A 14994-nucleotide genomic window follows, 5' to 3' on the forward strand; every position below is an offset into this window, starting at 1 on the left:
CCGATGCTCGAAGATGGAGGGAGGAGTAGCGGCTGCTCTCCTCATGCTGAAATAGCTTTGGGTTGAGAGAGATAGTGAGAAAATGCTGGCAGACTCAGTTTCAAGCATCATCTATTATTTTTGTAAGGTTCAGGTAGCAGTCAGGGTGACCTACCCACACTGAAGCTTCTGGGACTGATTTCAAATAAATTATAGCACCATACAGTGGGTTTGCGTGCTGTAGCCCGTTAATTACAAATTGCATTTATGTTTATTTCCTATCGGCCAGACAACTATTGGTTTCCATTCATTTCGGTATGGTATAAAAATGATTATGCAGAAATGAATTACTTAACCCCTTTAGTGCTTTTAAATCTTTGGTAGGCTAAGTTAGGTTATCTGCGTCATGTAATAGAGTTGTGAGCAAAGGACTTTTTAGAAACCGTCTTGATGAAACTCTGACATCCAAGAGTTGACAGTCACCTGCCAAACATTTTTTTTTAATTCCTGAAACAACCACATTTTTCAAGATAAAAGTTCAAAACGATACCAAATACCTGCCTTATTATAATATTTTGTGTGTAAATGTATACATTTCTCTCTCATTTCAGCTGAGAGGACTAACGAGGTCATTGTTGGAACGGACCAGCTGATGGAGATCTAGCACCCACAGGGCATCATTAACCAATCAGAGAGCAGCAAAACACAGAGGACAGCTTATTCATTGGCTGACTGACCAATCCGAAGCCTGGATGCTGCTTGACTGTTCTACACTCTCTTCTCAAAGGCTCTTTTGTACATTGTGTCCAAATAAAGACAAGTGCTTAAACCCATGCATCAGCATGTTGGAGGTTTTATTTGTTTGTTCATCTTTTAGGAATTTTTGGGATGTGTCTTCATCGCTTTGAGAAAATAAACAACGGTATGTTAAGTCACACACTGAAAGATATCAATGATGTCAACTGTTTGACAGAGACAACTTGATTGTCAGTTCGAGGTAGATCTTTGTAATTGTTTTGCCACACTAGTTATTATGAGACTGCTGCTGTCTCCTATAATGGCAGGGCTCAATTACTCAATTTACCCTGTTTGAGAGGGAGGAGAGTCGTCCACGTTTGAGTGTGCATGGGTGTTACCGTGCACGCTGCAGCTGTGAAGACCAGAGATGGAGGGGAAAAAAAAGATGTGGGAGGGGTGACCACAATGGCGTGGGGGGGTTAAGTTTATTTGTACACAAAAATGGTGTATGTGTAGGCCCCGGACCACCCAGCTTGATCCTGTATCAGTTAACACAGACCCCACCCTCTCACACACAAACACAGCAGAGGAGGAAGCTGACTCGCGCCTGACACTTCTTTCTTTTTTCTCCTCTTCTTTCCCTCTCTTCTCCTTTGCTGTCACAAGATTTATTGCATTCCTTCGGCAGAGCATTTCTTAAATTACAGGTTTGAAGTTCCTTAGTCACGAAGAAGGAAGATGAGGACAGGGATGTCTGTAGGGGTGCTTGTGTGTGATTCTGTCCTCTGTTTCCTATTGTGTCTGTGGCCTTGGAGGAGTCATTTAGACTGTCTCTTGTGGCTTGTGTGTGTGTGTGTGTGTGTGTGTGTGAGAGCGAGAGACAAGAGATTATGATGTCTCGTCTTCCATCTCTACTGTTCATTAGAAGAGCTTGTCTGATGGGCATGTTTTCATGATTATTCCTTAAGAATGACAATTACTAATGTGGCTTTCATCTGTACCATATACCATGTATATTCATGCACAGTATACTGCACTAAAATTGTGATAATGCCAGGTATAGCATAAAGAATAGACATAAACTCGTAGTACAACTTTGTAAATGATTCTTGAAGTACACTGGATTTGCTAAACACCTTTTACTTTTTGTTTATAAAGTTAATTCACACTATGTTCCTTCTTTCAAGGGACATTTGATTGATTTTACACATCAAGATCAGTTTACTCATGTAGGGTACTACTCAGTCCGTAAAACACTTGTATAAGGTCTTCTGTTAGCCTTGCTGCTGATAGGGTGCGTCTAGATTTCTAGGCTAGTCTTCTGTGGCTCTGGAGGAGCTTTCTGAAGTCAGAGAATATAACCCTGATGATAATGTCATCAGGGTTGACTTGGGAACCCAGACTGAAATGCTTTTATTGAAAATTCTTTGTTAAAGTTCTATTATTGGAAATGTAGGATGCAACATTTTTCAACCCGTCGTCTACAAAGTAAATTCATCAATCGATTTTTGTGTAGTCTGCACGATGGAATGCAAAACAAGGAGTCACACTTTAATTTGATTATTTTTCGTGCAAGAATACATTCTATAAATGTGGGTCTTAGACTCAAAATATGAACTGCTAAATAAACAAGGTATTCTTAATGTGTCCCCACCGCTGAATTGTCTTCTCGCTGTGTTTACTCTAAATGTGGCTTCAGCTCACAGACTGAAATATTTCATTGTTCAGTACTTTTCCATGCCCCTTGTCTTACCTGTGTTCATCCTACTTTTCCATTGTTCCCTTTTTTATTCACATTGCGCACTTCTACTTTTTGAGTTGTCATGCTTGCATTGTCAATTATTTCCTTCTATATTGTAAATATGGATCACAAAAAAGCTAGTGATTTTCCTCACACGACAAGAGAGAGTAGATGAGAAGGTGAAAGACTACATTTGTCACCCGAGTTTTGAGCTACAAATCGTGAAAACCACAGTTAAGGTTCACTTTGTCCGTGCTTTTTGTCTTGGCTGTGTTAACCTTTTTAGCGGTCTCACACTCTGAACTCTTTCTTCAACCACATGATGAGATCTGGCAGCCGGGTGTGTTTGGGTAGAGGTTTGTATATTTACTCAAAGACCCCGGAGCCCCCTCAATGCAACGCCACCAAGGCTGAGCCCGCTTTCCAGCACATACATGTGTTTGCTGGTGTATGTGCACACATGCGTGCAGGCTTACCTGTGTGTGACCATTGTTAATCCTCTGTCACACAAACCAACCGATGCTGTCTCACACCCCTTTGAGTGAATGCACACATACGTACACAAATGTGCATGTTTGCTTTGCAGATCTGGAGATCAGATGTCGAGCAGCAGATCATATATCAGTCGGTCTTTGGTTTTGTAGCCTTGTGGAATTTTCTGACATCTCTACAGAAGATTTTCTTCTAATTATGCATCCCAAACAAATCCGTCTCAAAACCGGAGAAGACAAGTGAATTGTAAAATAAAACATTTTTATGCACAGTTTATCATCAGTTAACCGATTTTCTGGCAACACATTTGCCCACAAGATTTGCTTAACAAGGATGAAATAACATTAATATATGAAGATGCTCTTGCACATCTGCAGTGACATTTAAAAGTTGGCTTCTTTTATTTTCTGTCAAAAAATTTGAACATTAAGATCTGTTTTTGTTGCACTTAGTGTCTAAGCGCAATGTCTAGTTGTCTTGCGTCTGTGTGCAGAGTGAATCATGAAGACTTTTTAACACTTTTTTTAGGACATTAATGTGATAGAAGTTGACAGAAGTTTGGAGATTGAAAAGCTTGTTCACAGCAGAGTTTTAAAGTCTGGGAAGGGACCCAAAGCGGGTTGGGGAAAATTCCAATGGGTGTTAACATTTGGTGCTTATAGTGAAGATAAATGTGTTATATGACACTTGTGGACATGTTATCCTGATGCTGTCTCAGGTCTCACATGCACCTCCAAAAACATAGTTTTCTAAATAAAATCCAGCTGGTTGGTTAGTAGTTTAAAGGGTCAGTTTTCCCAAATCACATTAAGCATTAGCATAAGCATTTCTCCACTTATCACAAGTGGTTTCTGGCCGTGACATATTTCGTTATATGGGCCACCGTTCTGAGATATTGGCCTCTGGGCCCAACCTCACTACAATGGAGGTGAATGGAATTTTGTTTGTGGTGCACAACGTGTTGAAAAATGATGTGCAAACATGGGTTTTTCAAAAGTTCAAGTTATTCTTGATAGAGCTGGGCAATATATCGATATTATATTGATATCGTGATATGAGACTATATATCGTCTTAGATTTTGGATATCTTAATATTGTTATATGGCATAAGTCTTGTCTTTTCCTGGTTTTAAAGGCTGCTACTGACCAGACTGTTGTAACTGTTCTATTATTTGCCTTTACCCACTTAGTCATTATATCCACATTACTGATGATTATTTATCAAAAATCTTATTGTGTAAATATTTTGTGAAAGCACCAATAGTCAACACTACAATATCGTTGCGGTATCGATATCGAGGTATTTGGTCAAAAATATCGTGATATTTGATTTTCTCCATATCGCCCAGCCCTAATTCTTGATAATCTAAAGATCCAAATGTCTGGCAATAGTTTTTATTGGAACTACTTTCCACTGAGGAAGAAGCTACTGTGAAGACTGTCCAAAGTAAAGTCTGTGAAAGTTGATAAAGTTGGGGAGGAAGTGTTTTACCTTTCACAACTTTGATTTATGAAGTGAGATGTGAACTAAGAAACAACCAAATAACACCATTTAGGAACAGAAAATGTGCAACCAAATAGTTTGGTTTCTTTTACTTTTTCCAGTTGAAGATAATCCCCCTAAAGCAACTTGTCATTACAAACTCAAACCTTTGCACCCAAACATTTTAATGGGGATCCCATAAATTTCAAAGATACCAGATGTTTCATGTTGGAATTTAGGGGACTTGTATATGAATATGAGATAGTCATCTGCGTGGAATTAGATGGTTTTAACATTCAAAGATAAATAAGGGGAAACAAAAAGGGACAAACGTGTGTTCAGGGCTAAAATGTGAACATGTTGAGCGCCTTCACACATGCTGGTCTCTTAGACATCCTCTGCGAACACATGATGTCTTGCTTTTGCTTCCGTGGAACCCTAAGGGTGGGAAATAGAAAAAGATCCATACCCCTAGACGGATTGGATGGATGGTGGAGAAAAAATGTGCGATACATAGTCATACCCAGATGCACAGAGAGGTGGGGTGGAGTCTGAGCTCCGGGTTGGGGGGTTGGCTGAGTAGCTGGGTGGCTTCATGGCTTGAGGGCTGATCGTGGGTGAGCGAGAGACAGACAGAGAGAGACAGAGAGAGAGAGGAGAGAGAGCAGGCCACCCAAGTGGCAGTCAGTCAGAAACCTGTGTGTGTTTGCTGCTGACCCCTACACATTAGCACAACACTTCCTCAATTTGTCTTCTGTGTTCTCCGGCCACAAATGAATTTCCTCCCTCCTTTTTTTTTCTCCGCACATTACCTTTCAAGATGCTACCCCCCCCATCACACACACACACATGCAGACACACCAACAACACCCCATCTCTAACTTAAACATCTGAATACTTGCACACAAACACTCTTTTTACAAGCTTTAGAGATACAACAGTTGCTGTTATTGCTCAGCCAACAAAGAGTGTGTGTGTGTGGAGACACAGAACCCATGTATGGGAAAACAACCTCAGTGACATGCCTTACACACACACACACACACACACACACACACACACACAAGCACACACGCACACTAAGCCAGATATCCCTGTCTGTCACTGTGGAGGCCCCCAGCTAATTAACTAAACATTGACTGGGTGGTTGATTGCGATCACATCTTAAATTGCTTTTGCCGTAAAATCACAGGACAAAGCAAAAGACTGAACTGTTTTACACCCACAGGTGACCTTTTTCTTTTAATCTCATTAGTTAGAATGTTTATAACATAACTACAGCTGTAACTGCAAACAGATTGGCTTTTCCAAATCATTAAAAATAAACTTTTTTTCTATCTCAAACATCCAATTATGATTTTTGTCATTCTACAATCACTTTCCCTTAAAATCACTTTAAACTGCTCAATTTCACACCAAGGCTACTAGTCATGAGCTAAATGGATACAAGAGATGTTTAGAATTGAGTGATTCCTGAATTGCAAGCTATTATATATGTCATATTATTAATGTAAGAGATAAGAAGAAAAAAAATGGTTAAAGAAAGTTCCTGTGTTATAAAAACAAAAGGCTAATTTTCCTACTTTCCTACTGCAGTTCTTCAAAAATGTATTTCTGTGCATAAAAAGACAGCTGTATGTTGTCTCAAAGCATTTGGATTGGAGCTTTTCCATTTGTAACTAATCACAATATTGCAAGGCTTTTTTGAAAAGCTATATCGTTTCATCGTTTGCTCACATATACTTACATATACACACACACACACACACACACACATACAATAGTGAGGTTCTGTGCTTTCTTTTAAAACTACAGGTCTGAGTTTGCATTACCACCTGCTAGCTGCGTCTGACAATACCTCTGTTACAACCGCACCAACAAAGACTTAAAGAAAAGTGTGTTTCTCTGTCTCTCTCTGTGTTTTGTGTGTTTTTCCCCCAGAAAGGCAACCATTCATTACGATGACAAAGGGGTAAAGAAATGCATTATCATAATTAATCTTGTGTGAGACTGTGGGTGGCAGCTCCGACTCTGCTCTGAGACTGACAGAAGTGCTCAATGCAGAAAGTGTCTCTCTGCTACCGGGCAACTTTTTGCCTTTTCATTGATATCTGAGGAACATGTTTTTTATATATATATATATATATGTATGTATGTATGTATATATATATATATATGTATATTATAGACTAGTAAAGTTGAAAAACCTCTTATGGGTTTTCCCAACAATGTGCAAGATGACTTTGTGAACTTTAAATCAAACAACCGAAATGAAAATGTTTTATGACTGAAAAAAGGTTTCGGTTCATCGGAAACATGGCGTGTATTTTTTCCCATCATCAAATCACAGAAACTCTTTGTGTGTTTTTCGAACAGCTTTGTTTGTCTAGTCTGCCGGCCCATAGCCAAATATTTTGTTTGGTTATCATGAAAATGATTTGTTCATTTGGATTAGCCTTGACCCGAAATGTGTTTGGGATTTGTTCCCTTTTTGTTATATTTCAGTCTTTTTTTAAGAGCTAGATGTGATGCTCTTTAGTTATATGCTTTTAAGATGTTTACAGCATAATGAAATTGCTGTAAATTGCCCTCACACATAGATAGGTATACACAGGGTGTAATGAGAGGGTAGAAAAATGATTATTATATGCCCTCAATCACCTTTAGAATGCTCAGTGATTGTATAATGTTAATAGGGTCTTTATCTTTGATCCAGACCTGCATCAAACATCTTTTCTTTCTTTTTTAGATTTTTGGGGCCAGATTAGTTTTCTATATATAGTAAGTCTAGCTCAGCCTTATATTTAGGATGTAAAAGCTTTATAACCGTGTGTAGCTCTCATTCCTCCTGTCTGACTTTCTCGTATGTGTAGACACAGCTTCTGAACTTTAAGTCTTTTTTTTTGTCATTTAGACAATTAATGGGCGAGTGTATAAAGGTTCTCTTATATATCTTTGACTATAATTATGTGCGATAGCTGTTTGTGCCAGGGACTATCTATGAGGACACATTGATATCACACTACAGCTCATTAAGACAGAAAGGACTAACATTAAAAGGGTGCTTTCCCCTTTAGGCTTTAAAAGATAACTACTTCTGATATAACGTTTTAAAGTAAAAGTTGGATTTTCACCGCTCTACTTTTTTATGCCACCATGAACATGTGACAATAGTACAAATATATATAACATACAACAAACAGTTGTCACGTAGGTACTCAGACATGTATTATATACAATATATTTCCAATTTTTCCTTATTAAATCAGTTAAGTTACTTGTTTGGCATCTTGTTTCAAATTTCTGTCAAAGATAATTCCTTTCTTGGGAATATCTGCCTCCTCCTTGTGGAACCTCCTCAATGTTCCCCAGATACACAGCACTGTTGTTTGAAATGTCATATCCCATAATATCTTTTATGATTGCATTTGTAATCTCACTTCTACTGTGACTATCTCTATTGCTCCAGTAAAAAACGACAGTATTCACATATTTGATCCCTCTTTTATTCTACTCACTCATCCATCTTTACTTACTTCTCATGAGAGAAAAAGAAGAAATGTAGTCATGAGCAGTCTCACTGCCTCTCTCTTCGATAAATAAACACTCTCTGGGCCTGAACCCTGGGCGTCTCGGCTGTTGTGAGACGGCTGAGTGCCAGAGCGGTTCCGTAGCTCTGCCTATAGCACATACAGAACCCCGGACGGACAGCCAGCCATGCATGCATGGATGAACGGATGGATGGATGGAATCACTGGGGAGACATGAAACAGAGGAATGGAGATAGGGGGGGGAGGAAGGAGGAAGAGCAGGAGTAGAGAAGCAGATGAAACAGAGGGGAAAGATGAAGGTGTTAAGAATAAATCAGAAATAAAAGGCAGAGGTAGCTGAGCGGTTATATTGCATGCCATAACCACAACGTCCTGGGTTCGATTCCAGCCTCTGGGCCTTTATTGCATGTCATACCCCTCTCTCTCTCCCCCATTTCATCTGTCAAATAAAGGCAAAAATGTAGAGGAGATAAAGAGAGGGAAGGAGGGAGGGAGGGATGGAGGGAGAGGGACCATGTGGGACACAGGACATGGAGAAGGGAAGGAGGGAGAGAAGGCTTGGGCGGTTTGTGTTTGGAGGCCGGGGCAGTGTGATGGCAGATATCTGTACAGCGCATGGTCATCTCAGATGGTTTATTTATCCAAGGCCTCCAGACCAGGCCTCGGACCTCCCTGAGTTTGTTAGGCTTGAAGGGGCCCCCTACTACACAACCCAATTCCTCACATTCCACATTAGCTCCCATTTCCAGCTGCCTGTTTCCCTCTACCACTCAACCCGACCCAACCCAGTCCAGGCAAACTTTACCCAGTTCCAGCAAAGCAGAAAAAAACCCAGGCCTAACCAGTGCCACTACAGAAACATGAGCGGGTTACAAGAATGTATGGTCGCCTTCATTTGGACAGATGGGTGAAGAGGTATGTTTGTATAGATATGTAGACCTGTGTATCATTTAACTGCCACAGAGAGCTGTGGTGTGGTGGTAAATGACAAGTTTACAACAGTATCTGTGATATACGTTCCACGTGAATAGATAGACTGATGCAGTCAGTGGATACATCCTGTTTATCCAAGATAAACCAAGAGATTTGAGGAGACCAGTAGAAAAGCTTGACTCCACTATTATTTCTTTTAGACATGTAAGGCTTTAAAACTGCATCTTTAGCTGCATCTGTGTTGCTTTTTTCTAACCAAAGACTTAGTGTTAAAATGTAATATTGCCTATTTCTGCCCACATTTATTTATTTATAGTATAATATAGAAGAGTAGAGTATAGGAACGCCGAATAAAATGAAGATCTGAAATAAAAAGTTAAAAGAGGTAGTGATAGATAATGAGATAATGACTGAGTTGATGATAATGATAATGAATGAGTTGCACAGCCTTTTAATTTATTTAATAGCCCAACTTCTAAGAAATGTTTGATTATTTTGCCAGACTGGTGACTTGTGGTCTTTACTCTGACATGTTTCAGTGAACAAAATCCCACTTTTGAAGTAAACGCAAACAAAATAATTTAGAGCTTTATCATAATTTATTTTATAATGATTGTGAACAGTGGTTGAAGAAGTATTCGGACCCCTCACTTATATAAAAGTACCAATACAACAAAAGAAAAAAAAATCATTAGCCTACAAGTAAAACTCCTGCATTCACAACCTTATTTAAAGGTCCAATGTGTAGGAATTTCTCCCATCTAGCATTGAGATCATATATCACAATCAACTCTCTCAGCTAAACATGTTACACACCGGACCTTTAAGTATTATCACCAAAATGTACTCAAAGCATCAAAGTAAAAGTACTTGACCCCTGTTATAGTGTATCGTTAGATTGTTAATACTAATACATCAATGTGTAAGTAGCATTTTATTGTTGTAGTTATTTGAGGTAGAGCTCATTTGAACTATTTTATATAGTTTAATCAGCCTAATCTATAACAACACTTTCTATTATATAGGCTTATCATGTTTTTTATATTCTAATATTCAAAGTAACTAGTATAGAAAGCTGCTTTTTACTCAGCTGAAATGAGTAAAGAGGGCAATATTTACCTCTGAAATGTTGTGGGGTAAAAGTATAAAGTAGCATAATATGCGTAAAGTACAATACCTCAAAATTATACTTAAGTGCAGGGCTTGAGTAACTGTACCTAGTTCATTAACAATTATTTTGATTTGAATATTGGTAGAATTACGTCATCTGCATATCATGTTGGACACTGTTGTTTAACTCTTTATGGATGTCAATTTAAAAATGTACAATATGTTCAGTTCATGAACATCATCATTTTCATCCTGACAGTCACTTTCATACAACTTTCACAACATGTTGGATATACAGTAGCTTGGTATGTAATACTTTAAGTATTTAAGTACTAGACAAACATGTCAAATAAAGTATATATGGTGTACTATACAACAATATCAAGAACATGTTATGTAAGTATAACGTTGTATAAAATCTGTGAAGGTAAGACAAAATACAAACATATAAAGCTTGTGCATTTTATTTTAAACATATAGACTTTCTTTTTCTTGTTTTGTCATTGTAAATTGTATATCTTTGGATTTTGGAGTGTTGGACTGCCACATTGAGCTTTGAGATCTCGTTATAGATATTTTCTACTTTGCTCTGACATTTTATGGAGTAGACGTTATTAATTAAATCAATCGGAAAAAAATATTGACAGATTATTCACTAATAAAAAATAATCATTATGTGCAGACCCAGATATGATCTCAAAATCATTTCAATTCATCTTAGACACTGAGTGTAAAAAAAAAAAAAAACAATTTTGGGTGAAAGAGAACTGTCAGGGAAGCTGACTTCATTTTGTCATTGCACGACTACAGTATTTATAAATATTTAATTATTATCTACTTCCTTACTTCTTTTCCTGATGAAGCACTACATTAAATAGACACAATGCTGATCCCCAGTCCTTATAACAGTAACATTAGCGCACATCCACAATCTGTTTCTCGTGTCCTTTGTCTCCATGCATGTAAACAGTGATGATGGACATAATGGATTCGAATGAACGTGCACCTACTGTAGCTGTCACAAACAGAATGAGCTTAGAGCACCGACACCTACATTCAAATTGCTTTACTTCAGATTCAAATTGTTTTACAATCGCCCAAAAGGCCTCAAATTAGCACCAGCCACCTGACACATGTTCTACACAGCAGCACAGGTTGGTGTTTAGGCAGAGAATGTAATTTGGTTAAGTGTTTCTTCTTCACCCCCATACTGTCATGAGTGGGGCCAATGGGTGCTTACATTAGCAAGCCACCAAGACACTCCTTAACCTATTTTTTTTCCCTCTGAGAGATTAGAAACAATCAGGTCTGAGAACCCCCTTTCTTTCTTTCAGTCTTACTGTCTATTTCTTTCATTTTCAAATGTTGTTCTTAGGTGAACTGCTCTCTGAACTCATGAAATCATGCATTGCAAGACATGGAAACGTTCCAAAAGTCTCCACAGAGATAAGGGTGTCACACTGAACCAGGCAGCTCCAAGGTGTGGTTCTATTTTCTAGGGTGTAAGAAGGCCTATCAACCTACTTTTAGAAGCTTTAGGCCACAAGAGTTGAGGTTACAGCTGTTCGTGCTAAAAACCTACACGCACACTTCTTCTCACAGCTGCCTATAACACACTGCACTGGCAGCAAAGACGAGAGGGTAAAACAAGTCTTTTGGGGTGTGTTCTGTAACAAATGTGAGGCTCCAAAAGATGGCCTAAAGTGATATGAAAAGTGCTGAAAGACGTGTAATTCTCCCATACAAAAAAAAAGTGAATCACATGTTTACATTCTTGTCTAAAAAGCTGAATCAAATTCTTTTTTTTTTTTTCTTTCACTGATTGTCCTTTGCTGATGAAACAGAAACACCGTGTGTATGCGTGCGTGCGTGCGTGCGTGGCTGTGATAGCAATAGATGGCATGTGCGATTGCATCTTACAAACTGGAGGGCCCGGCCACTGGGAATAATGTTCACAGAGCAAGTGAGGCGGGCAGGCAGCAAGCTGTGTGCGTGAGTGCGCGCGCGCGTGTGTGCGTACGTGCGTAGGTGCGTGCGCGGCTGTGCAGAGTTTATTGAAAGAGTTCCTCTCTCCCTACCCCTCCTCCTCCCCCGTCCTCCTCCCCTCCCTCCAGCCCAGGCAGCAGCAGCCTGGGTGGTCCCCCTCTCTCTCCACTTTGGTGAGCTGTTGCTTAGCAGCTAATAATAGGCGATGTTTGCAAAGTAATTTGCCTCTTCCTTGGCCAATGGGAGCCGGAGCACTTTTCCATCAAACCTCCCTTTTCAGGATTTGCCGAGAGGCGAACTTCTCCAAATGTTACCGCTACGGGATCGGAGTTAGACTTGACACGGACGGCTCAGACATAGGCTACTACTACTACTACTACTACTACTAGCTACTACAACTACTACTCCTCTCTGAGACGTCGTTTCATAAACTACCGGGACGAATGAAGACTGAAGGATTTATACGGATTTCGGCGCATAATGTTGGGATGGAGTTTCGAGACTTGTTTGGCTCCAAGGAAGACTAGAACACGTCTCTCTAATTTGTCGCCGGCGGTGCTGGATGCGCTCCTCTTCTATGTTGGATTATTGTCGTTTTTTCTGAACTCGCACCGATTCTCTGTCGCTTCGCTCTGCGCCCTGTTCACCCTCTTTGGACTATGGCCTCGGATCGCGGGGTCCCAGGGGCCAGCGTCTATGGAGATTTACCCCCGAGTTATACGCGCTCCCAGCAGCCTGCGAATCCAGACGTACTCCGGAGACCCAGCTACTGCCACGCTGCTTTCGCACTTAAACAGATCTCAAAGGTGATACAATGCTCGCAGTATAGTGTGGATTTACTATGAAGGCAGCTTTCATTCAGTCGGCAAATATGAATGAAAAGTCTTCAAAGGCAGCTTTTGATTTAGCCCTGATCTAATCGTGAGTTGAGGGCGCATGTGGGAATGTAGGGTAGGCTGAAGCAGCAGCTCCCAAACCGGGGTCCGGAGGACCAGCAGAGCTCCTCCGAGGGAGACGACAGTGCAATCAGGAGTCTTTCACTTTAACTCTTTATCATTTAGCGAAAGAAAAAAAGTATAGAAATTGTCATCAGAAGGTAAAATATAGGCTAGACAACAGAAGTGTTATGATTAATGCAACAAAACCTCTTTCAAGTCCGAGCTCGCATGACACATTGGGAACTCTCTTGAATAAATTTGTGGTTTGTATTTGGCAGCTTGTTAACTTTGCTGTTTGTTTGAATGGACACCAGGCTCCCATTCATTTATGTTGCTAAAGCCAACGGGAGGGAGTGAGTGAGGGTTTGTTCCCATATCCCGGTCGTGTTGTGCGTGTTTTTGGCTTTGTGCAGGCAGCGGAGAGCGCACTGGCCCGGGGTCTGTTTGGAAATGTGGTGGGTCCTGTAAAGGAATTCACTGATTGAGTTTGATCTGACAAAGCATCTTTGGACCGCCCGGATGCTTGGACGTGTTTCAGCACTGCTGAGAGAAACCACAACACCAATGCAATGTCGTCTGCAGCAGTGACATTTGTAGCACAGGAACTGAATGGTTCGCCCTAAAGTCGAGATTCTAACAGATATTTTACAAATTAGAGGAAAAAAAAACTGTAGATTACGAGGAAATAGATGTCAGCTAAAACTTTATTTATCACCAGCTCATTTTGTTAGTATTAGTTTAGACTCATGCGACAAGTGATTGAACAATGCTTCCACTTACCCAAATAGTTGGAGAATAAAAACACTTAACCACCAATATACTGTTCAACAGCAGTACACATACTGTATGGTGATAGCTTTAAGTATTGCATTCTCACTAAAGAAGGTGTCTCATATAGAGTGACACCTTTTCGATAAGGTTGATAAGGCTTCAACTGCAACTATATTCTGAGTTTTTACAATTACGGTAGCTTCCATTAAGTCCTGGGTTTGTTCTGTATTGATGAAAATTGTGTTTTTTTTAAGCTCTTTTTCAATGCTGTTTCTCTTGACTCTGTACGTTTAAACTGTTAGGAACTAGTTTCCCCCGAATACTTAACATTAGTACAAATCATTGCCACAACTGTGCAGATTAAATAATCTCAGATGTGATGTGTCATGGGAGATCCTGTCCCGGGTATGAGGTTTTAGCAGCTCACACACTGTTGGTAGGACAGCACTGGCATCAAATCTGTGGTTAGCTAGTTAGCACCTTGACACCATGTTATACAAAGTGTCACCTTAAATTCCACAGAAAGACTCTCTGAATACAGATGCATGTGTTATCCAGTGTCTTGGGTGTAAATTGTCATTATGCTTCAGACATTCTTCACACTTGATACACCTGCCTTTGTGGAGAGTTGTGCAATGATGCATTATTTATGTGTGGTAACATAGTGATATTAACTCTGTCCTTTTTCCCGCCCTCCCTCCTGCTTCGAACTAGGGGAAGGCGGTAGGTCAGAAAGCTCCTCTGTGGATCCGGGCGAGGTTCCAGGCCCTCCTGTTCTCTCTGGGCTGCCACATCCAGAGGCACTGTGGGAAGGTCCTCTTTATTGGACTCTTAGTATTCGGGGCTCTGTCTGTGGGACTCCGAGTCGCAGCCATCGAAACGGACATCGAACAGCTATGGGTGGAAGGTGAGTTTGAGAGATTTCCATTGATCCTTTACGCAATGTTCTTATGAAGCAGCAGACTCTGGTGTTGTTACTGTTTTGCACACAAATACTACATCACATATCCTTCAGGTGGCATCGTTCTGTGAGTTTCGGTCTTAGTTTCCATGGTTGGATTTACTGGACTTTTTGTTCAGAAGAGTCAGCTGAGGGTAGTTTGTACATTTTGACAAGCTTGTTTTTCCCACTGGGTTTAAGTGGAGGTTGAATGACAACAGTGGCTGGTGGGAAGATGCAGGGTGGCCATGATTAGTCATCTCTGTGCCATGGGAGGGCACTAGTTGTTCAGTGACTGATAGACTTACTGCTTTACTGGCCAAAATCAAGGA

At 40.2% G+C, this 14994-nt stretch overlaps 2 protein-coding genes across 4 annotated transcripts in view; both read left to right on the forward strand.

The window, feature by feature from the left end:
* eif2b3 (eukaryotic translation initiation factor 2B, subunit 3 gamma) overlaps positions 1-813 on the forward strand; it is a 39194-nt gene extending 38381 nt beyond the window's left edge. For all 3 annotated transcript variants that reach the window (XM_036004948.1, XM_036004949.1, XM_031294340.2), the window contains exon 12: positions 591-813. In XM_036004948.1, coding sequence (XP_035860841.1) covers positions 591-643 — 53 coding nt within the window. In that variant the 3' untranslated portion in view covers positions 644-813. The remainder of the gene's footprint in view (positions 1-590) is intronic.
* Positions 814-12184: 11371 nt separating this feature from the next.
* The window catches only part of ptch2 (patched 2), a 28816-nt gene continuing 26006 nt past the window's right edge, over positions 12185-14994 (forward strand). The window contains exons 1-2 of the mRNA XM_031294341.2: positions 12185-12819; positions 14437-14629. Of these exons, the coding sequence (XP_031150201.2) occupies positions 12673-12819; positions 14437-14629 (340 nt within the window). The 5' untranslated portion in view covers positions 12185-12672. The remainder of the gene's footprint in view (positions 12820-14436; positions 14630-14994) is intronic.

Source organism: Sander lucioperca, chromosome 9 (genome assembly GCF_008315115.2).
Source record: "Sander lucioperca isolate FBNREF2018 chromosome 9, SLUC_FBN_1.2, whole genome shotgun sequence".
NCBI lineage: Eukaryota > Metazoa > Chordata > Actinopteri > Perciformes > Percidae > Sander > Sander lucioperca.